Genomic DNA, 24,836 nt, shown 5'->3' on the forward strand with positions numbered 1-24,836 from the left:
TTAAATTGCGCTACGCTAAAATATTAAACTACGCTACAGAACCTCCTTACATATAACCCAGAAGTATTCTAAGAGTAAAAAAAATAAAGAAACCAAACAAATGAATGGATAGAGCTTCTTAGAAATTATTTAGAAGAAAAATATGAGTATACGGCCTGCTATAATAAGTGATTCCACTTAATTTAGTCAGGACCGGATCCAGGGCGGAGACGCGTTCGTAACACTGCCAACAACAACTGAATTTGAAAATTTTTTGCAAACAACATATAACATCTTTTTAGTATCTTAACGATAAGCTAATACTAACACAAAATCAATTGAGTCTCTGTGAAATTAAGTTACGAAATTTATGTTTTTGATTTCATAAACAGACAGAAAGACAAAGTTATCAAACAAATGAAATTTTTCTTGTTTTATTTCTCATGGAAACTTTTATAAACTGAGATTTTTGTTAATATTTACAGATTGTCAGCAATAAAATATGCGTTATAGTCTCTCGCTCCGAGAGTACGACGACTTTTTTACTTGTTTAGAATCAAGTCATTTGCTCTTAAAAACTATTGCTTCTGAAAGCAAATCATCGCCTGTCTTCGGAAACTATTATTCAATGAAAATATTGTTTTCAAAAGAAAGAATTATTTTAAAAAATCATCCTGTTTGGAAAATGTCTTTTCAAAACTAAATTGTCGTTTGTATTGGGTAATATTTTCCATAAATTATTATTTGTTTTTTTGAAATCTGGCTTTTATAAAAATCAAACCTCAATTTTCTTGTGTTGGTAACATTTGAAAATCTATTAATATACAAATAATCATTTGGTAGAACTCTCAGAACTCATGATAGTTTGATTAAGGGTATTATTGAGGATCTCATTTTTTTATAGTGTGTAGTGATAACCTATCTAGTTATCATACATCGCTTCCAACCAAACCATTTATTTGGCATGTTAAGGTAATAAAATTTCAGAGCAGATCGGCTAATTTTTATCCACAACAACGAACAAATTAGTAGCCGCGTTGTCATGAATCTTTTCTCTTCAACAAATGTATTTTATTCGACGATAGATAAGTAGAAAGACATGAAACTTATCAACCATTTTCAGAAAATTTATAGTGAATAACTGTTAAGTACCGTCTTTGTTCATATGGTCATATTTAAGAGTTGTAAATCACTCTCAGGAAAATATCGACATAATTTTCCCTCAGTTTTTGTGGACTAACACGAATCTCTATTCGGAGCATATAATTCACACATGAGGTAGGATTAAGGTTGGTTTCAAAAATAAATAATTGTCCAGTGCTATATAAAAAACTGTAATTTTTTAAATAAGAAAAGTTGAACAATTTTTTGACAAAATTTTCATATTCCTATAAATCTCCACATTTCGAAATATTCACCAATTCGGCTGGGCATTTTACTTCAATGAACGATACAAGAGGATTATCAACTCCTTCCATATATTCAAATCTAAATCTACAACCTGGTTGTAAGACTGCCGGTAAAGTATCACACTCTTCAATAGTAGACACACCTCCGTATCTTCTGCCCCATCCATCTTCCCCTGTATTCCATTGGGTCATACAACCAAGGTTGAAGATACCAACTCCACCGCCGGGTATTTGTAAATCGAATTGATTCTCACCCAGGTCACTTCCTAAAAATGGAAATATATTTATTATCGGTTTGATTAACTGTGAAAATAATACCATAAACACGAAGAAATGAGTATGATCGCAAATCTTGAATCGTTGAATGATTTATTTTGTTTTTCCTTCCATGTTTTTCAATATCTCTGGATAGAAAGGATTTGAGAGAATAGTTCTTTGTTATTAACAATCAAATCACTTCAAATGAAGGCTTCAAAAAGGGCCCTTGAACTCTCACCAGATCCTTAAAGTTTGGATCTAACGGTACAATTCGAAGCCATTTGGACAAAAAACATGCTAAATATGGTAAATTGCAGGTTATAGTGTGTGGCCCCGCTAGGACACGTGCTGCAAGTAAATAACTGATGGATTTGATGAGCAGTGACCAAATGATGTCTGCGATCGAGAAAGCGAATTTTTCTCGCTTGGTGAACATGCTACCATAATGGCTCGTTTGCCCTTAGCTTGTACTCGAGTGCAAAAAGTCCTCCAATTTTGTTTATGAGCTATAAAATTCTTATTTCAATAGGTGATTATTTCCGGAAATTTTTCTTTTCATTAATTTAATACTGTTTAAAATGGTTTCTTGGAAATCAGTGGTGTCCTAGCTTCTATATCAGGTGTATCTTCCACTTTTATTACGAAATTTGTTTTGATTCTATTTACTAATTCTTTGCTAAAGTCAACTAGTTAAAAAAGTCAATATTTTCACATTTATTTTTTTTAAACACTTACCCGTATTGACAATTTGTACCAGCATTTGTTTTCCAGCTAACTGATCTTTAAATGACAATAACAGACAGTGACAACATTTGGAAGTATCGACTCCGCCAGTGAATGAAGCTGCTGTCCAACCATATGCCAATGTCGAATTTACCACAAACGGTTGCTGGATACTAAAAAAAGAGGTAAAATACTAACAGCAGGTATATAAATGAACATTTGTACTACATTCTATCGAACATCATATTACTGGCAAAATGAAGAACTTGAAAGAGATTAATAGTTATTCTTCATCTAGTAGGCGATTGACAAATAAGCTACTACGTGTTATTTGATTGAAAATTGCAAGCGAATTTATTCATGTTACTTTGCTTTCAATCTTTTTCAAACCTGTCATCAATAATTATCACATTGTATGCAAAGTTTGAATATGGTAGAATTTACCTTTAGTGAATAATACTGTCATGCATTTGATGTATGATTTGGCTTCTGGTAACTCGTCGGAAGCCAGGTTGTATACTGTTGTATAACAGTAACAATTGATTGCAGCTAGTTTCCATTAATTTTTATGAAAAGATATTTTAGAAAGTGTTCAATCAAAAAAAGTTGCCAGCGTTATACATCAACATTATTAGTATAAATGATGAATACCTGCACGTGAAAGCAGTACCTCCTTCCACACAACCGGATTTAGCGTTGTTTTCTTCGGTACTAGGAGTTTCACCGTCTATCTGACAAGTTTGATCTGGGATTCCATTTTGAGTTGATATAAAACCATAATAAGCGCAAGAAGGAGCACAACAATCCCAATAGCGGGTGGTTAAGCCGTCTCCACTTATACCATTTGGTATTGGTTGGATATCTGGGGAACTGTCGGCAGCAGCAGCTGAAATATAAACTGACAATATATACTACACTTTGAATGCAGTATAGTTATACTTTTCGGGATTTTTACAAATTCAGTACGTTCAATTTATATCAAAATATTTAAACTTAACCCTTTATTGAATTTGATTCAGGGTTTTGGAATTCATAATTATGTAATTATTCTGAATAACGCTAGAAAACTGAAGACATCGATATATGGATAGAAACAGATAATATGGATATAGTGGCAGAAGATGAGAAAATTTTGACCCCAAGCTTAAGGATATATAATGACAGATATTGAATATTGTAATGTTTTTCTTATTTATTTATACTATTTTTATCGATAGGGTGAATTTATAAGCACTGTATTGTACTTAATTCATTTAAACTTTCATACTAGATTTAACTAACTTATATGATTATTAACTAATCACTAATAGTTAACTAACTAACATAATTTAAATTCATCGGTTACTTTTTTATGTCGTTCCGTTCATTTGACTTTTGATCATATACTAACTAACTCCGCTAGAAAAACTCCTTCATATAAACAAAACAAATTTCTCAAAACCTATAGAAACTAAACATACAAACAAATGAAGAAAAAGACCTGTCCAAAAATTAGTTTTGGAAAAAAACATGAAAAACTAGCCGCTAATGATAAAAAGAATATTAAACGTTCTTCAAAGTCGCTAAATTATCGAATCTCTTTATAATCGGACAGGACCAGCCTCACGTTCAATGTTGAGGACTTTTTTGTAACAATATGAATATAGACGATAATATCAAGAAGAAAGAAAAAGATGAAACTAAAGGAATTGGTGATAAACAAGGTCAAAAGTTTCAAATAAATTAGTATAATATTACATAAGAATGAAAATTGGAACAACAGATAACCGAGAGAACTGGAGCATCTCGAATATTATTTTACGCAATTAAGAGACGGTTTCTAGACAAAAAAAAAGTATCTAAACAAAGAAATATATAGAACAAAAGCAAGATATAGTATACACAAATTAAGAGAAAGAATTCAACAAAAAGAAACAGTTTGCAAATAAAATCGAGGAAAGACAACTTAGTTATTTCGACAACGTCGTGAGAATTGGAAAAACGGATTTTTACGTAAGAAAGATGAGACAATAAAAAAAAACGAGACCAAAGATCGATGGAAAGCTGGAAAGAAAAAATGAGGATCGTAGGAATAGAAATAAGGTGGTAGGAAATAAAACAAATTACATTATATGAAATAAAGACCCATCTGTGAAGGGACCCACGAAATGACTAAACTCCGCCAAGCCTTACACCAGAGAAGATTGAAAGTGATTGTTTTGTTATTTACAGCGAAGTAAATTCATATATTAAAAAAGACGTAAACGTTTTATTTATGAAAAAAAAAATAGTTCATAACATCATCACGAATGCTATGATGCTGATTAGAAGTTTTTTTTTTAAATTGTCCTTTTGAAGGTAAAATTGACCCATTTTATGATAGCAGTATGATTAACTAATCTTACCGATAAACCAAAAACTTAGAATTGCCACTAATTTCATTTTGAAAATTTTAACGTTATGCAGTTTGATAATCTTCTTTTAAATAGTTTCCAATATATCATAAACCCATTTATCCCATACGTCAAGATAAAACATAATTTACAACATTTGAATTCAGTTATCAATTATTATAAATTGAATTATTTTTTACTCAAAGTGCACTTAAGATGCAAAAGAGTTCCGATATTATACATTACGAGTATATTGAATGGTTTGTAATTGAAACTGTTTTGCAAATGATGAGAAAAATATAAAAGTTGATTATCAACAAACATTTGCGATCGTAGAAAATGCAGGTCTCAACTCTAATTTGACTGCTAGCAATTTTACGTTGAATGCTTATTCACAGTTAGTAACACAAGATTTATCAAAGACAATGGTTTTAGAAATCAATCAAAATGTACAACAGGTAAATAAAAGTGGACTAAACTTCAGAAGCCGGCTTTCACTTTGGAAACCAGTAACAGTAACGGGAATGAGAAACTTTCTCGATATTGAGTTGTATATTAGTTAAGTTATTTACGCAAATATTAAAGTTTATTGGAAGACGCATCCAATATAAACTTGCTTGCATAGAAATAGGTAAATTTCTGACTTATACATATATTTTTTTGAAATCATTTATCAGATCAAAAAAAGCAATATGTTCAATATATTCAATATACTTTAATGTGAATATGAATTTATCAGCAAGGATTGTCGTTTATATACCTGGCAATCGGTAAACTAATGAAACATGTTTATGTGGTGTTTGTACCAAAACAAACAAATTTGTGAAATATTGAAAATATTGCCTTTGCAGCCGAAATTTTCTTATTATTCGTTCCTTATAATCTCGAAAGTGTTCAAGGGTGTTGGTTTCATGCATACTACATCACAAAACGCTGCCAAAGCTATTACTTTAATATAAAATGAACTTGATCAGCAAGTTATTGCTAGACAATTGGATATGACCCACGCAGCGATTCGAAGTGTGTGCCAGCATTTAAAGAAGACCGGATCCTTTCATAGGCGACCCGGAACAGACAGAAGGCGATTCACAACCGCTTAATTGTGTCTACAGCATTAAGAAATCGTTCTTTATGCCGTTCAAGTGCAACGACAGCTCCGTGAGGTACGAGGAGTGATTATGAGTCAATAGACAAAGACGAAGACTGCAGGAAAATAACCTGATCGTTAAAACAGTTGCGATTGATCCAAAACTAGTTTGTATGTATGGATTTGGGGTTTCGTATACACTGCGACCCAAACGATCTATTATGTCTCCCTTTCTAGCTGCGAAACTGGTGTCTAATGAGTCTAGAATGTGAGATAGCTCTAAATGGCAGAGATCTTCGTTTTCTATTTCATAATCTCTTGAGTGTAGTGCTCTGAAGTGTCTAAGTTTTTCACACTTCGAGAAAAAGAACTCCTGTTAGTATTCGTAGATTGTTCCTACATAGGTTGATACATTGCCCATCGGCAACCCGCCCCGTTGAGTCCACGCCCTAGAGGGTCATATCTGCCTCCTGGTTGTCCAGGTTCCAGCAAACTCTTTTTTCATAGAAGAAGGGGATCCCTCTTCTCCCTGCTCCCTCTCTCGTGAGGTATTCTCACTTGAGAGGTGGAAGGTTTCTTTATTTTTGCGGTGTGCTTCCGCTGTTTATTTCCTTTTTTTTATTTTTTACCGTCTCCATTATTGTAGGGAGTAGCTAGAAAAAGGTTGGTCTATTCCAGCAGAGCCTCTCATGCCGAATAAGGTCTGAATACAGTGGGGGTGTGACACGGTGCCCCAGGGGAATCGTTCGAGATACAATCACCCTGCTACAATTCATCCGTCGTCACGATGTCTTCCAATTTGGATTTGATTTAGTTTCAATAATGTAATAACGAGAAAGATGCAATCGAAGTCGCATACACCCAATTAGTGTGTTTGGAGAAATGTATACCTGTACTGTAAGTATTTTTGAATGCAAGGTAACTTGGCGTGGTGGCCACAGTTTTTTCTATGTCGATATATTTTTTGTCTTTGCATGAGTTGAACTTGAACCTTTTAAAACTTATTGAAGAGACGTCAGGGTCAGTTGGGTCCAGTATAGTCTATGTTTGCATTTGACATTTTCTGCTAAAGGAGAATTTAATGTGCTAAAATGAAACACTTCTGATTTTAACCTAAAGTTCTAATGTATTATTAAACCTACTGCTACTCGTGGAAAAAACCTGTATTCTTACATTAGCACAAGTATCAAAAATTTATCAAATATATGTCAATACGAGTATCTATATCATAAGATCATAAATACAAACTAAATATGATTGATATTCATTAGTAAAATCCAGAGTACAATTTACCAAACATTTAATTCGATTAGATATCGAAGCTATTGTTTAGTTGAAAACTTTTTTTTCCATCTATCACCTATAATCAAGGTCGTATCCTGGAAAAAATTCCATCATATTTACAAGTACAACAATATAGATAACAAATCCCGATTGTTAAGTAATACAGAATATTTCAATGTTTATTACAATTTAGGTGATAAGAAACTTTTTATAGTAAATCATAGCAATTATTGCAAATAAGCTCTTGAGAAGAAATGGAAGCAACAGTCGATTGGAATTGAAAATTTACAAAATGAAACATAAAATGAAAATATTTCACATTTAAATTATAATTATAATCAGTTCAAATGGCCAAACTCACCATAACTAAGATATTTTGGCTTAAAAAGCAATGTCTAAACAAAACGAATGCTTCTAAGCTAACATCAATACCAAGTTGGTGATTCAGAACAATGAATCGGTGATATAAAGTCCTTTGCTGTAGCTCCTCCTACGGGTTTGTTAGAGGATTATTATCCGTACTGTTAGGTAATCAGTTTAATGAAGGCATGTGATTAGTCCTGTCAAGCCTCATCTGTGAGAACTGCTACGACTCGAAAATACATAAGTTCAAACTCAAATTTTATATTTTCTTAAATAAAATATTGATTGACATGAAAAAAAAACAAACAAACAAACAATAAATAAACGTAATTGCGTCATCATAACATCCAGCATTTAAATTCGCGCAGTCTTATGATTTGCTGTATTTCTATGTGGCGGCCTTTTGGAAGTTTTTTTCATTGGTCGTGCTCAAGAACACACCTTGTCTCTATTACACCATGATCGTTCCGACCATTTTACAGTATTATTCGTTTGCATGCAAGCAGTCAACATGTTTTAAATATTCTGATTGGCCCTTTCTATAGATCTTTCGCTTTGACTATGCCTAGGTTTGCCTTGGACTATTTTGACATCACACCACAAAGTTCAGTAATAACTTTGCTTGCGAATTCTCGGCCGTTATCGGATTGGAGAATACTTAGAGCTCCACAAGGTAAAAAAATATCTAACAAATTCTGTGCCACCTTTTCAGTTTTTAACACCCTCAAATGAACAAATTTTGTTATGTGGTCTTGATAAACCATTATAAACTTGAATTATGCATCAAGTCAAGGTGTACTTTTTTTCATTTCACAAGACCGACAAAGGCTCGAATAGATCATTATGAATAAGTGAACTTTGTATGTCATAAATTTCATCAATGCCTTACATAATATATTATATTGTTCTGGCCTGGTTGCAACGGAATAATCAATTTTTTTTCATCTCCATTTTTGAAAACGTCAAATCGTTCCATTATTCGATAGTCAAATGCAGATTTTTTACTCTCTCTTTTTGCTTGAAGTACTTCACATATCAATTCACCGTATCGTTGTTGTGCTAAGAAAAAACAGTTGTCAGTACGTTTACCGCCAAACAGCTTATTTATTTTGTGATAAAACTGATCACTTTGCAAAGTATTTTCATGTAAATCTGACATTTTGGATTAAACATAACCTCTTCGTTACAGGTGTTAAAACAAAATAGCGCAGCGACGCATTTATGGCCTTCTTGATAAGAAAGCAAAATAAACAATGGGAATAAACCACCTGCTATAATGAAACAAACATAAAAGAGATTCCGGGTATTTCCAAAGGTGTCACGCATCCACCGAATTTGAGAATTCCACTACATATAGGCGATACCAGCTCTAGGGCGGAGATGGGTTTTTTTTACAATAATTATCACTCAAATTTCAGTCAGTTTTAATGCTCAGTTACTATTAGAGCATCGTATGAGTGAGTCGTACTAAATATTTCACAGAAAATCGATAAAATTGAGTAACGAGCTATTGTTGGGTATTTATTTTGAAAAGGTTATATACCTATACAAATGAAAGAGAAGTAAAACACTCACTTCATCAGTCATGACGGTAAAATTTATGTCAGCAGCTTTATTCGAACGTAGCCGTGTCAGCTGGACTAATAACGAGAATTACGGACTGCCAAAAACTGTGGCAACCAGTGATATCATAAGAAAAGTTTTCAAAATTATATAAAATATATGTATAATTGAGGATAAAGAGATGTCAAAAAGCGCACTTGTCATATACTAACTGAAAAATCATGCATGCATAGGATGTCCGCGTGTTGTATGTTGCGTTTGTTCACTTTGGACCAAAAGCGCATTCAAATGAAGATTTTCCAATAATAACGGTTCAAGGAAAATTGGTCGGATTCTTTGCATGAATGCATAACTGTACATGAACTGTAACTGTATATGAATCCTGGATTCACCACCACACTAACGAAAAAAAAAAAAAACAATCAAGACAGTGGATTGCCAGGATGATATTGTACTAAAGAGAAGTAAGACAGAAAAGAGATGGCGACCGGTTTTGGAATAGACATAGGTTGGTGTTCATCTACTACCATGAAAACACAAGAACAAGAACAGGAGAATATTACGCATCATCACTTCTTGAAGTGAAGAAAGAAATTGCAAAAAAGCGACCGTATCTGAAGAAAAAGCACTTACTTTTCTATTAGGACAATGAACCTCTGCAGCGTTTACTTTGGCTAATTGTTTATCCCTTCACCGTAAATATGATATAGGATTTTTGGGTACTGCTCATAATTCCAGAAATATTGAATCCCTGGAACTTCCAGATGACTCAAAATTTAGATTGATTGATAATTGGTAACGATAATTTTGATCAACCAACTTTCTTCATCTCCACATTTTTCAGTATTGTTCGCAAGTTCCTTTTTTTTATGTCGTTAGAAATGGTAAACGATTCGACATTGAAGTCGTCGATCCTTGGTTGTATTAGAATATGTTTCAATTGTTTCCTCACGAAATCTATGACAGTATATTTTTGTGATAAGTATGTACAATAAAACTTGTCTTATGCTCCACCATCAACGGCTTAGTAATTAACAAAGTTAAGAACTTTAACTGAATGGAGGGGCCTGTTCTCCTCAACTAGTGTGGGGAAAACATATATACCTTTTAGAATTTACAGCTCTCCCCCTTACTCGAATCTAACAAGGCTTATCTTTCTCGTCGACATCACATACTAGACCAGAAGATGATTTATTAATTTCTTGCTAACAACCCCAAAGAGTAGTGTATAGTGCTGAATAAATTACGAAAGTAAGAGGCAGTGTCTATTAATTCATTCAATGAATAGAAAGCGTATAAATACTCGTAAATAAGAAAAATATTACATTATATTGATAAGTGCTAACATATTCAGTTTGAGTTCGAAAACTTCTCAGAGAACCCTCGTGCTAAATAAATTAGCACGTAATAAAAATATTGCTATATCGTCTCAAAATATTGAAAATGTATATAAAACCGAATTGAACTACGGAAGACAGGAAGAAATAAGTAAATAGACTTTTCTAGAAATACTGTAATGAGTCGCGTTCTATAATAAAAAGTTCAACAAAGGCGCGTCCCCCATTTATAAAAACAGATGAAAAGGGCCGCGCGTATTCGCCGAATTTCAAAATTTCATTGTAGCTGGACAGACCCTTTTCGCGAGCTTGTTTATAACAATAAGTTGTGAATGCTTCTCTTATTTTTTATGCTTTTTTTGTACTCGTATTGCTTCCAATACTAGAGACATCATTAAATGTATTGTATTATTTGTATTGGGTAGAATCAGTTCTTTAAAAGCCTGTTCAAAATAAATCACTATCAGCACGATCAACTAACGATGCTTGAACAACGAACATAGTATTTTTAACAGATATATTAATTGTTTCTATACTTAGAAACCAGAATACCAAAAGAATTATATATCTTTCCTCTCTGTTACAGAATTTTCAAAAGAACAAACGCATGCTGAAGAACGGCCACAAGAAGATATGGCTAAACATACCAACACTTTCGAGTTTAACTTTTTTGTGTGTTTCTTTTGAAATATACTTCTGAATCTACTTCATCGCTTTTCTATAATAATGGGTCACTATTCAAGTCTAGTTAAAAGTAGAATATGAATCGTCGTCGATAATGATTTCCACATCTTTAGCGGACGACAACACAGACTTCTAAGTTTTGATTTTTGTTCTATTTGTTGCTTCTCAGAATTATTGTACCTCTAGAATGTTGCTTACATACGAGTATTTCTTGATTGATTTTGAATTTATTGACAAATTGTCGCGAACTGACTCCCAGTTTTCCGTAAGCTGCTATAACCAAAACTTCTTATGTTTCAACACGCCGACACGTCGTAAATTGTTTGTCTGGCTATTCCAATTTTTACAAAGTGATTACCGTAAACGATTTCCTGAGATATTTGCAACTATTTTCCATAGTTCGTTTTTTATTTAGATTTTTCCTGCTTGAAATATAACGTCGAACGCAATGTTCATATTAGGACATTCGACAGCTATAAATTTATGCGAAAAAATTAATAATAGTCTCAGTCAACTCCTACTTTACTTACTAAGCTGTCAAAAATATACGGATTTTTTGACCCCACACCCTTATTTTTTTCCGTGCGTATAGCATTTGATTCTTTAAACAATTATGTTTGAGCTCTTGGCGTATTTCGTAAACTATTCCTTCACGTCCCTATTAACACAATTGTAGATTGATCCACTTCAAACCACTTGAATTTCAAATACTATGAATATTATCTCTCGTAATTTTCAAGTAGCCAAAAAACAATAATTACTTTTTCGAATAATCAAGACTATATAAACCAAGTTCCAAACAAAATTTTCAAGCAATCAAGCACAATCGTATCCAAAAAGTATCCAGTTTTCAGAACTACACTTTATACAACATGAAATTCTTTTTTGCACTAGTTCTTTTCGCTTGTGTTGGTAAGTAGAAATTTATTCGAATAATTTCTGTTGTTTATAATTTTAAATATGGATTCTCTCATTAGAATTACAAGAGCTTGATATTCTCGTTTGAAAGAAATTATAAGTTAATCAAATTTTTAGTTACTGAACATAACTGGAAATCCAGAATGATTTTCCAGTAAGGGTCAAATTCCTCTAGGTGAAGTTGACAACACCTATAAAATTTATAATCTCCTTATTTTGAGATAGTAATGTTTGACTTTTTGAGAAAAAAATTCCCACAACTTATACTTTCATATTTCAATTTTTAGAAACAAGGTTCAGAAAAAATTCACAAATAGTTGAAAAATGTTTGTGCTATATTGCAAGAATATCTTCTCAATGGCTGTTTTTCCATATTTATCACTTAGTTTTTATCGAGTGTATCGATTTAGGAAAGACTAGAGACTAGAAACAAAACAAAAACCTTAGCGCAAGTACATACAGTATCGGTTTATTAGTAGGCATAACTGCTCCCGATTAAAATTAAACTGTTTATTCTCTATTTCAGGTATCTATGAACTAGAAAATTTTGTTTAGAAGCATATGATATTGACGTTTCTATTACTTTCACTCTTTATCAAAATATGATTGATACTGACAATTTGCTTATTTATATTAATCAATACATCACCTGAATCATGGATATCAAAATAAAAATTCTTTTTTTACAAGAAAAATTGATTTTTCCCCAGTTTCAACATCTCAAAAATATGTAGCATTCCTAAATTATAAAATAAAACTATAAATTCTACTTATATTATTTTTTTATATTTTCTAAAAATTATCTTGTTCGTATATTTGACTCCGTTTCAAGAATTTTGAAGAATTTATAATTGAATGGATTTTTCATTAATATTGATGACCTTCTAGACTATTTTCTAAATACTGAGAGGTTTGCCCTATGTAGACAGCTAGACAGCGTCACAATCATTACAATGTACTTGATATATGATATTACTTCTATTGTTTTTACTTTTTACTTTAGTGAAATATTTGGAAAATATATTATGTTCTTTATGACTTATACTAATATTATATATATTGAAATAATTCGATAGTCTTTATACATATGCTGAGGAAAAAGTTTTATGTTTTAATGTTTACTGTCTGTTTTTTTTTCTTAATTTATTGTAGTTTGTTTCTCCTTTTCTTGAATATGTTGTTGATCATTATTTGGTTTCAATGCAGTTTTTTTCTTTTTGAATAGCTAAGCATCCAAATTCAGGATCTGATACACGGATAGATCTATGAGCCAAGCATATTATCACTGATCTTTTCAGTAATAAAGGATGACATGAATTGAAGTTCAAATATCCTGAGGACCAAGTTGGTTTTTAAAAACCATTATGTTTTTATGTTATTGTTAATTTCATACAATGTGATAACAAGAAAATTCATTCTTTTAATGTGTTCGATTTCAATTATAAATTGTGGTTTTTTATGATAAGAATTGAATTTTTGATTCATGTTCTCAATCATCATTGTGTCATAATATTTGATATTGGAGCTCTTATAGCGCAAACATCAATGTATATTTAGAGTTTTAGCTTTGATTAATTCGTTTTAAGGTAGATCTGTGTATTCTTCAATTTTTGCCCATTTTTAAATTGATATATCTTTCACAATTGAGTATTTTTCTGAAAAGAATCTACATATAACGATGTAAATATATATTCGTCAGGAATTATTTCACAAGATTTTTCAAATAATTAGACAATAGGGTGAGAAAAGTTTGATAACTTGAAAGAATTGGTCGAAGGGTATGGCGTTGTCAGTTCCCAATTTTCTTGCATCTTTTCAAGAACAAATGAGATTATTATTTCAGTTTTAATATTTGTAAGGTATTATTTAAGTTGTTTGTGAGTTTGTTTTTTTAATTTTGAGAATACTTTGAGTAGGAATTAACTTTTTTAACAATATTTTTTTTCCTTTCTCCAGGACTTTCCATCCAAGCTGCACACCCCAAGTAAGTAACAAATATTAGTAACGTTATCCATTTCCTCTTGATCTTTTTAACCCTCTGTTGATTATATGTTAGTTAATACCATGTGAAATATGGTATCATTGAATTATATGACACTCTAATCAATACAGAAATTACTATGAGGATCTATTTAATTATAAATAATTTACCTCAATTACTCTGTGTCATTTTTGCCACAAAAAATCACTTCATGATATAGGAAAATAGGTTTCTTAATAATACTGACTATCTTAAGACTGAAATTATAAAACATTAAACACTATCACGTTTTTTTCTACAAGAGTCGTTTGAGCTTTACAGAGACATAACTATCTTATATCAAATGGCGGTATAAATTTTTTACGTACGTAAGGTAAAATATGGAGTATTTCGTCTAAGTAAATGATGAATCTAATTAATTTGTTCACATAAGTTATTTTTATCAATAGTTTAGAGCTGTTTCAATTACATTTTCTCACATTGAAAAACAATATATACAACAATAATTTTTGATTTAAAATAAACAACGATTTTTATAAGCTTTATACCATTGACATCAGTTTTTTTAAGAACAAGCATAATTGGTAGTTTAAATCTGTGAGAATATCACAGTCGTTTGATTATTCGAAATCGCTTTTCATTGATATATTATAGGATCAAGAACAAAGGAGGTTTGGTCTGCAATATATGTGAAACTGTTGCTTCTTACGTCAAAGAATTAGCAGAAGAAGATATAACTGAAGTAAGTTTTCAAATATTTTTAGTGTTAGCAATAAATTTGAAAATATGAGCAACATTTGTTGACTTTATAATAGCAAACACGATAAGCGTCAAAGTATCATTTTTGAGTTACATCATAATATGTTTTTTATATTGCCTTATTTCCACTCTGTGTTGCAACTACCATTAAATTCCTCTTTTTTTTTGGTTTTCGTCTTTCGCCTTGTATAGATCCTTGTTACTTATTTTTTACACTTCCAATATTTCTCTCTACTAATTATACAATGATCGATAAACAGTTTTATTAAGTTATATCTCTATAATTCTGAATCCCGGATCTCCATAGTCTTTATTTAGAACAGATAATTATTCTTTGACGAGATTAATTCTCATCGGGCTATAATATTTGATGATTTTATTGTTTTTATAATTTCTCCAAGTATGTTTAAAATTTCCTTATATAATTTCTTATAATGTCTGTACAGGATACACCGTTACCGCCATATTTTATTATGAATGTTCAAATTTCTCTTGAATTAATGGTCGACTTCTGAAAAAAATATATACAAGACTATAATTCCATCAGTAATGGCAAGTCCGAAACAAAGGCTCCTTAAATATTTCTAAATATGATGAAATATTCTTTCTTGAAAGGTTTTTACTTCAGAATCTAATCCTAAATGGACTCGTCTTGGTTGATAGTTTTCTTCAACAAAACAAATCCCTCATAAGATGGTCTATGGACCTTCTAATATTTTAAATAAATTTTAAGCTGTAGGAACCCTATAGAAATTATACGTCAGCCTTACAGGTGTACTTAAGACACAATTCTGAAAAAATTTTGCGATACTGATTTTCCAACATGTTTACTTCTTTTAGGAAGACGTTACAAAACAGATCGAAGCTCTATGTAATGTTTTGCCAGGAACAATGAAGGATTTATGTACCGATGATGTTCTTCCCTACGTCGAAGACATATACGATGCTATTGAATCACAAACAGCAGAAGAAATATGTGAATCTTTGAATTTGTGTTGATTTACTTATTTTCATAAAAGAATAATTTGATATAATTATGTACAAATAAAAATTACATCTACATTATTGTTTTTTCTGATTGCCTATTGCTTGAAAAATACAACTGCATTGGTAGTATATAATCTACATAGCATACCTTTCTTATTTGAGAAAAATGGGTATGGGTACATGATACAATACTTTTATTTGAAATGCCATAGCACAACCGAAAAAAGTGAAAATGATTCTATTCTGGACGAGACTACTCTTTCGTTATAAACAGTGAAATATTGGGTAGCAAATGTTAAATCAGAGCATGTTATCTGCGAAACTATCATTGTAGTGATCAACTCCAGAAATATTGAAGAAGCGGTACAGGATGTATATTAACTGAAATTAACTGATATTTTTGACAAGAGAAAGCTTTGTTCAAGATGGCTACACCGATTGCACACAATGGAACAAAAACATCGTCGTGAGGATGCTCCCATCGAGTATTTAGGCGAATTAATCGAACTTATTGCAACGTTTGAGCAAAGAAATCTAGCAAAAACGGCAGAATTTGGCTAAAAAAGAAGTGTTGCTTCATTAAGACAATTATTACAATGTAATGTCGACATTTGATTGTTATTTCGAGAAGCTTCACAATTCTTATTATAAGGAGAGTATGGAACTTATTAAATTCTGGGAAAAGTGTGAAAAGCTAGGATTAATTGAAAAATAGATATATTTTTTCCTTAGGCTAGGTCTGAGACCATCGTACTTTAATATTTGCAAATGAAATAGTATAAACAATACGACTATATAAGGACTTAAATAATATTAATTTCAAATGATTAATAATGGTTTAAGGAATCAAAACAAAATTGTGGATATGGAATTTTTCACAGTAATACCAATGAAACTGCCCGTTATCAATTCTTATCAGGTCACGTAGAACTAGATGTACCCAAATAACAAGGAAATACTTAGTGACATTATTAGCGTTACATGGAAAACAACCAATTTGTGGATCATAGTTTCTTAGTAATATTTTGACAATCACATCATCTATTATTGTAAGAATCAGTTTTGGTTCACTTCAAAAATTCGAACTTACATTCCTGATCATAACCAGTGATATACTCTGATCAATATCCAGAGACAGTAGTAGAAGTTTATGATGTTTCACTAGAAGAAGGGAATTTATGAATCTTCCAAGCTCCTTAGTGTAGTTGCTTAGTATTCTGAAAATACCTTCTAACAATAGCTGTGCTACTCTTCCTATTGAAATTTCATATAATCTTGAAACAATTGAAAAGTTTATCCAAATTTACTTTCTTTTCTTTGTGTTTGATCTTACACAATTCCTTAGATCAATCAATCAAAATTAATAGTTTTCATCACTTTTTGTCGTACCAACGGATGTTTAAATTCACTTTTCTGCTCCAACAAAAATCACTGCTGCCATGCTATTGGCCGTACCAATTGAACGAAGAATGTACCTTTTTCCAATCCCTCTAGTAGAAAAGGGATATACAGTAATTGTCACAAAACAAGATAGGTCCAGCATATTTGGGAATGCTGGTGATTGGTGATGTTATCAATCCATCGGTTCTTGAACATTTATCTTGGATATTTTTCACAGATTTGTGGAACCTTGATAAATGATTGAGCAGTGAATGATCCCGGAAATTGCATGAACCAGGAATACTTCCACAAACTGCCTTACCCTAAGAGTGTTTGATTCTTCTCTACAGTGTGTCTACTTAAGTAGGAAACAAATGGAAAGCTTTTTTTTTAGTGGTTTTATAAAAAAAAGTTAGTCTTGATAAAAAAGTGTGCATGATCCAAAAGCTGAAATTCAGCTATCAGATATCAATTTTGTGAAGCTGAAGAAAGTAAATTTGGATAAACTTTTCAATTGTTTCGAGATTATATAAAATTTTAATGGGAAGAGTAGATGTTGAAGATATCTTGATTGCCTTATATTCCATTTTTTTCTGCTTTCAATATATGGCTATATGTGATTCTTGAATAGAATATCAAAAAGAAATGACTCATTATAATTCAGCACAGCTATTGTTAGATGGTATTTTCAGAATACTAAGGAATTACACTATGGAGCTTGGAAGATTCATAAATTCCCTTCGTATAGTGAAACACCATAAACTTCTACCACTGTCTCTGGATATTGATCAGAGCACATCACTCTTTATGATCAGGAATGTAATTTCGAAGATTGTTGTGGTTTTTGTCTTAACCAATGTAAAAAGTGGTAAGTTTCTTTTTGTCTGTTCACATGTAGAAATCATATCTAGAGGGATATAGGGGATGATAGAGTTCGTTATATAGCTTATTTTAAGAGAATTAGAAAAATCCTTCTAGGAAAAGAGTAGATGTCCATATAGAAGTATACAGAATCAGAAACAGAAATCAGTTGAAAACTCAACATGTGATTTTTTTAATAAGAATTCTTTATTTAATACTGGATTCAGATTGCATACATTTCATTGTATCTTTCGATATACAATTATTTACGTTTTACAAAGTTCTTTAAAATGTATTAGACATTTTTATGGGCAATTCTTGCTCTGTAGCTTACTGTAAGTTAAGTAAACAAATAGTTTTTCTTTCGAATGATATGATATTCACTTAGACCTGATTGATTGTTGGCGGTTTTAGCCTTGATTTGAATCTTGAGCACCTGAGCCTCTTATTTCAAGTGAATTTAGTAACATCCCGATTCAAAGGGACGGGGGAGGAGATTCTTTTTAAATAAAATTGAAATAAATCATAACACGTATACTAGTTTTTCAATGATATAAATAATTTGTTGTTTTCACTGCTTCCTATAATATTCCTGAAGAATAAATATTTGTTCATTAATTCATAAAATCCTTGCTCCAATTTTGACTATGTAGAAAGTAATATAGTTCATTATACTACTTAGTACTCAACAATCAATACACTTTATCGTTACGTTTATTATATATATTATATGATTTCGTATCTATCATTATTTGATATGTTTTAAGTGAAGCTGGTTACATATCTATCGTACATGTTAACTATATTTTATTATTTCATATGGTGAACAACCAGCAATGCACCTCATTTTTTTTTATATCCTTATCGATCTGGCTAGTATCCCAGACATAATTTAATTTTTCAATAAAATTGATATCAAATCAAACAATAAAAAAACAAAAAACTATTGATTATATCAATTAAAGTAATTAGGAAACAAAGAACATCTGTCCACTCCACTCCTTTGAATTATTTTTAAGTGGCATAGCAGCCACTTCTTTTTCGTTAGGTTGTTAACTTCAGGAACATTAGTTGTTTCAACATCTTTTTCATCGAACCATACTGCATCATCGTCATCATCCACACAAAAGAGTTTTCTGGAACATCTGGCAGTAATTATTTGAGGACGAAATCTCGCGATAGGTAAAAATTCTTGTTGCCTCGTATGTACTTGCTTGTGCTGATTCGTGGCTTTATATAATACAAAATATAGTTTACGGTAAAGATTATCTAAATTATTTTTTTATCATCTTAAACTTGTTTCGTAAGCTAGAAGTCACAAAATAGATGAACTTTCATCCGCGAAAGTCAGTGTTCAAATGTATTTGAAACGAAGATATCACTGCTATAGTACAAATTCAATAAGATTGTCAAGGATCCATTCTTTAGTTCGGAAAATATTAGAGGAGAGTGACTAAATACTTACTTATTTATCTCCACACAAATTCACCCATCAAATGACGGTTTCGCCGTTTACATCTATTAAGGTCTGAAATATACAGAGCTATCTCGCAGAGCTACAAAATTTACCGTTTACTACAGCGGTCGGCGTAATTATCAAGTGTTCATTCATATCAACACAATCGAGACATATTGGTGTTCTACATGAAGAACATTGAGAGTATTATCTGTGTTCGATGTGATATTCTGACTGCAATACCAGCTAGCTCTCTTAAATTGGAGTTAACTAGGACGCTTTGGTTGGTTTTCAGAAGTTCGTGAAACGAATGAAATATATAAATAAATTTCAGCTCGAGAAAAACCAAACAGTCTGTATCTCAGTGATTGGCCTATTGATTTCCAGATACGTAAATAATTTTAAAGTATATTTACGAAATTGATGAAGTTCTCCTCTAATTTATTAAAAATTTTTTAAGAATTTTAAGTTTCCAAAAGTGAAAATCTATTAAATTAAGTTCACTATGTATACAAATATATTGAATCAAGTGCTAGAGTCTATCAATGATAATTCGTAGTGTACAATCCAAATATCAGGAAAATATCCAGATGTATCTGCAACGCGAAATGGATTTGAAACTTGATAAGAGGAGATACGAAACTTAATAAAGAAATTCAATGAGATCTCTTTCCAGAAAAAATGAATTGAAAAAGACGTTAAATGAAAACGACGATGCACCTGGTGCCCTAGCAATATTTATCGGTTTTTATCGATGGATATACGTGTAACTGTCGTGGAAAAAAATAAACAATTGGAAAATTCAACAATAGTCTGTTTTACTTGTGAAAATGTCTTTATTTCCCATTGATATTTTTTCATGAAATTTTAAGGAGATAATGTTAAGCTCATTTTTAAATGATGGGAGGACGGTTCCAGAAGTACCTGGAACAATAAAGAAACAAACAAAATATTTGTAAAAAAGTATATTCGTTTTTCAGCATAGTCTTCTCTTAGCTTCTCTTAGCTTCATACACTTTACTCTTTTCCCAGTAATTTTGATATCCTTTTTATAAAAAGAATTGTCAAGTTCCTCAGAATAATCATTGATTGTCGTTATCTCCTCTTTATGACTGGCAAATCCTTGACTACTGAGCCATTTTCTTAAGTCAAGGAACAGAAATTAATCCGAGGGTGTTTAGGCCATTACAATAAGGATATGTGAGCTGGCACCTTTGATGGAACAACACTTTCTTCTTAGTCAAATGCGGCCATTTTTGCTTGATTTCTCGACGTCATGATCTTGCCTGTAGATGAAACGGTCTTTGCTTTCTTTGGAACCGGTTCTCCCTTTCAGTCCTATGTTTTGATTAATCTTTTGTTTCGAGTGTGGAGTGATGGACTCACGTTTCATCCAATTCCCTCAAATTAAACCACATTAAACCGAATCCGATACAATAAAATTTATGGATTCATCCGACGAAGAACTTCCCGAAGCCATTTTGAAGGCTGCAAATGAAGCTAATTCCGAGCTGTTACCTGCCAAATGACTTAAAACCGTTGCCGACTCCGTCATCGTCATTTTTATGCCATCCTCATTGACGTCATCTACCTTTCTGTTGAAACCAAACTCAACTGGACCGGCAATTCTTACTAGTCTACAGAATATAACAAATTGTGTTTTTAATAATAATATTTATAATAATTAGTAGTTTTTAGTTAAAGTTTTGTATATTATTATGTTTGTTGGAATAAAATAATTTTAGAAAAATGGGTTGGTATACTTTTTTGTATATACGGTCGTAGAAAAAATAATGTTCCTGACTCATGCGTAAAGTGTCTTTCCCGCCCTTGACCGCTTCGGGAGAACTGCAGTCGCGTGTGGGAAAGTATCACTTTCTGGACTTGTTAGGAAAATAACTATTGCATGTTCCAAGCAAATGAACTTATTACATTCTACGAATTTGTATCGAGTCATGCGATTTTTTTACTTTTTACAAATGTAGCATCGCTTCTGTGAATTTCCTGAGTTCAATATTTGTCATTTTAGCCTGCAGGCCACTTTACTGGTACTGGTACTGTATTCTTCTTCTGCTATTTCAATGGTCCATTTTCGCAAATCTTTAGGCAAGCAAGTTGTTTTTGACCTGTATTGTATATAGTCTTTCGTTAACTAGTTAAGTTTAACAATGTATAAAATACTGTCATTGGCCAACGGTTGGTTTTCTTAGAGACATCGCACACAATTTGTCGACGACATCAACTCCCGATTTCGTTTGGTTGTAGAATAACACGATACCTGGCTTTCTCTTTATACCTGTTGCAAGGGTCTACGTCCGAGTCGTGATGCATACTAGAAAGTAGAATAACATTCTTATTCTTTTTTAGAATGTACTAAAACAATGTCGAAGTTTCTTGAAAAGCGAACTTTGATGTATATTCATTTCGACCACGTCCTGCCACAAAGTTCAGTAGAAGTTCTCGTTTATTTTTTCTTATGGTTCCAGCATAACTAAGTCTGTGATTTTTTTGGAGGTCAGTTACTAGTTCTTAACTGATAAACCAGTTATCATCGGTGACATTCCGCAGAACCAAAAATTGGTAAGCACAATCTATTCACTGTGAAGCTTGCACTATTATCATCTTGGTAAGGGCCATCAGGCTGTCTCCCCACGTATATTTTCAAGTTGTAAGTGTAATAAGTTCTTGCATCCACCACGGATAAGATCTTTATGCCATACTTAGACGGCTTGGATGGTATATATTGACGAAATGGACATTTGCCTCGAAATGCCGAGGCATCAATTGTAACCATTCACCAACGCAATAGCTTTTCTGACAACTTACAATAAAAGAACTCAAATATTTGCCAAATAGGAGCAATTTTGTCAATGACTCTCCTCATTTCTGATGTCTTTATCGTCAAAACGTACACTTTGTAAGAGAGTGGAATAGTCATTCGTAAAAGTTCTATACCAGAACCGTTAGTGGCCCAAAGATCTTCAGTATTTATTCTGCTATTTCTACGAAATCCTACCATGTACAAAAGCCCTATAAAAGCTTCCATTTCCTCCAAATTTGTATTTTTGCAATCTATTTCTCTGCTCAACGATTCTCTTTTACTACAAATATACTTATTGGTGTAACTGATAGTAAAAAACATACTCCAACATGTGGAAACATACTGTGCTAGCTTCCCTATGCCCTTAAAGTCAGGTAAATGACTAACAGGGGTATCTAACCTCCATTTAGTTGTTCCATCTCTTCCGAATACAAACTTGGCATGATATTCTAAATCATCTTGGTTTTCCTCTTCATCTCCATTCGAACCTTCCTATTCTGTGTCAGTATTTTCTTTTTATTTCTCTAAGTAGTCCTCTCCGCCTTTACTGCTATTGTTTGTCTGTCTGATCATTTTTAATTAGATTCCAATTCCAGCCTCTGCAAAAACTCAGCATCTTTTTCATCAAGAGGTTTAAAAATCTTTATAAATCCAATATGTAAAACTCACCTTTGTACAAACACAAATCTCAATTAGATCACAATAAAATATATTTAATAAAAATATGGACAGTCTTGAAACAGAAGCGCTCCCGTAGCGTCTAAGAGGCTTAGATTTCAAATTATAGCTCCTAAGCGTTCAACGTGTGTACATGAACTATGACCAATCGTTCTGAATATTGTTCAGTCTAAATTTGGAAGCTGTAGAGTGGGAGAAGTCGCTATTGAATTGCTTTCTACCGGTACCAGAAAAAGGAGGTTCCCCGGTGTCTTGTAGACGCCGCGCGAGCAACGGAGGGTTTAAAAATACTCTTTTAGACGACGCCATCTGAAAGTTGTTCGTTCTGTATTCATTTACATACCGAAAGTTGCGTTTTGAGTGTTCCATGTAGTGAAAGTGACAGTTCCATACTGCAAAACACTTTCGGGACGCTCTGGAGTAGACAGTTTCACTTCGATGATTTTGCATAACCTTAAATTTTCAATTTTCTGAAATTATATCCGGAGTTTTGTCTAAATTAATGAATAACAATAAATGATGATCAGCGATGAAGAGTTACTCGAATCCACGCCACCTGATCTCACCGAAAAAAGCAATGCGGCCGTTCTTAATGCGTCGTCTAAAAAATGTTGTGTACGCCGCGGCTGAAATACTACTTGTTTGGACTCGTCTGTTGCTCGCTTCGCTCGTCTCGCAATTCTCAGACTCGTCCAACAAAGTAGCACTTTCAGACCTTGGCATACAAATAACTATTAAGGTGAATACAATGATTATTTGAATCTATACTTACAGGTTGTACAGATCTAGGTTCGGTGTTGCATACATAATGCTCTCCTGCTGAGTTTCCATCTTTTTTTTTTGCAGTTTAATGGTTCTGGACAACTTCTTAGGGACTATGTTTCAATATTATGAAGCGATCACTGTAAAATTTATATATGTTTCATTGGCTTTTTATTATGTGGTAATTCTAGATAATACACGTGCTAATACATACAACAATGAAAAAGCATCTTGTTTCTCTTGGTGAAAACATTCCAGAGCATATTTGGCTAGCTTCTGATCTACTGGATCCACCGTTGGAATCAATATCTGTTTCACTTTCATTGTCTTGCAATTCCTATTCACTGTATTTCTCAAATTGAACACCAAATTCGCCACAATGTCTCCACTATAAGGAGTATTTGGAATTCAATTATTTATTAGGTGTTACCCGTTACTCACTGTTATCGCTCTGACTGTTTTACATCAACTTCTAATAATACACAGAATTACCATGGAAGAATATTCGATTAAAAAGGTGAATTTGATTTTTAGTAGAAGTATGAAATTTTGATGCACACACGTAGTTGAATGAATATTTAATTCGGATTCTAGCTGAATAGTTTCAAATCTATTCTCATGGGAGAGGCAAATTTAAATTTAGATTCGATGTAATACGAAAGCGGGAATCTAACAGTTATTGCAAATGATAATAATGGATAATAAAGATAAATGGAAATGACAGTTTTTCAATATTCATAAGTAGGGTCCACAGTACACATTTACAGATATGTAAATGAACAATTGTGAAAGCAATTGTGCAAAAAAATTATCATTCATCATTTATATCAAGATTATATTCAAAAGTTTCAAAACGGTTTTTTTATCACATTTACAACAATACACCGATAACAAATTCATCAATTTTGATTACGCTTATGAATATTTAGATGAAATCATTTCGTATTTCCAAGACTCAAGTTGATTAAAAATTCATGATTGTGCCAGTTTATAAATTGATAAACAAATAGTCAGTAATTTGTATATATAATACAATCGACTCAATGACATATGAATGGGCATTAATGTGGTTATTGAAGGAATAATTTGAGAATTTGGTTTTGTTTTGAATTGATTTACCTATAAATTTCGCATCAGTGTTTGGTCTCTTCTCTGTGCCTTTATTTTACCATTG

General features: G+C 32.2%; 2 protein-coding genes and 1 long non-coding RNA gene across 3 annotated transcripts; 1 reads left to right on the top strand and 2 right to left on the bottom strand.

Moving 5' to 3' along the window:
• Positions 1–1,297: 1,297 nt before the first annotated feature.
• On the bottom strand, positions 1,298–4,811 carry LOC130449507 (endoglucanase-like). Its single transcript, XM_056787386.1, has 4 exons — positions 4,754–4,811; positions 3,021–3,255; positions 2,382–2,542; positions 1,298–1,654 (listed from the first exon to the last, which is right to left on the bottom strand). Exons 1-4 carry the CDS (start codon positions 4,788–4,790, stop codon positions 1,368–1,370), a joined length of 720 nt encoding a protein of 239 aa, XP_056643364.1. The 5' UTR covers positions 4,791–4,811; the 3' UTR covers positions 1,298–1,367.
• Positions 4,812–11,841: 7,030 nt separating this feature from the next.
• On the top strand, positions 11,842–15,777 carry LOC130449508 (prosaposin-like). The gene is made up of 4 exons (XM_056787387.1): positions 11,842–11,971; positions 13,934–13,961; positions 14,613–14,700; positions 15,558–15,777. Exons 1-4 carry the CDS (start codon positions 11,932–11,934, stop codon positions 15,714–15,716), a joined length of 315 nt encoding a protein of 104 aa, XP_056643365.1. The 5' UTR covers positions 11,842–11,931; the 3' UTR covers positions 15,717–15,777.
• Positions 15,778–20,233: 4,456 nt separating this feature from the next.
• Positions 20,234–24,339, bottom strand: LOC130449503 (uncharacterized). Its single transcript, XR_008910448.1, has 3 exons — positions 23,877–24,339; positions 23,673–23,802; positions 20,234–23,615 (listed from the first exon to the last, which is right to left on the bottom strand). It is a non-coding gene; the product is annotated as an uncharacterized LOC130449503 (long non-coding RNA).
• Positions 24,340–24,836: the final 497 nt, after the last annotated feature.

Source organism: Diorhabda sublineata, chromosome 10, assembly GCF_026230105.1.
Source record: "Diorhabda sublineata isolate icDioSubl1.1 chromosome 10, icDioSubl1.1, whole genome shotgun sequence".
Classification (NCBI taxonomy): domain Eukaryota; kingdom Metazoa; phylum Arthropoda; class Insecta; order Coleoptera; family Chrysomelidae; genus Diorhabda; species Diorhabda sublineata.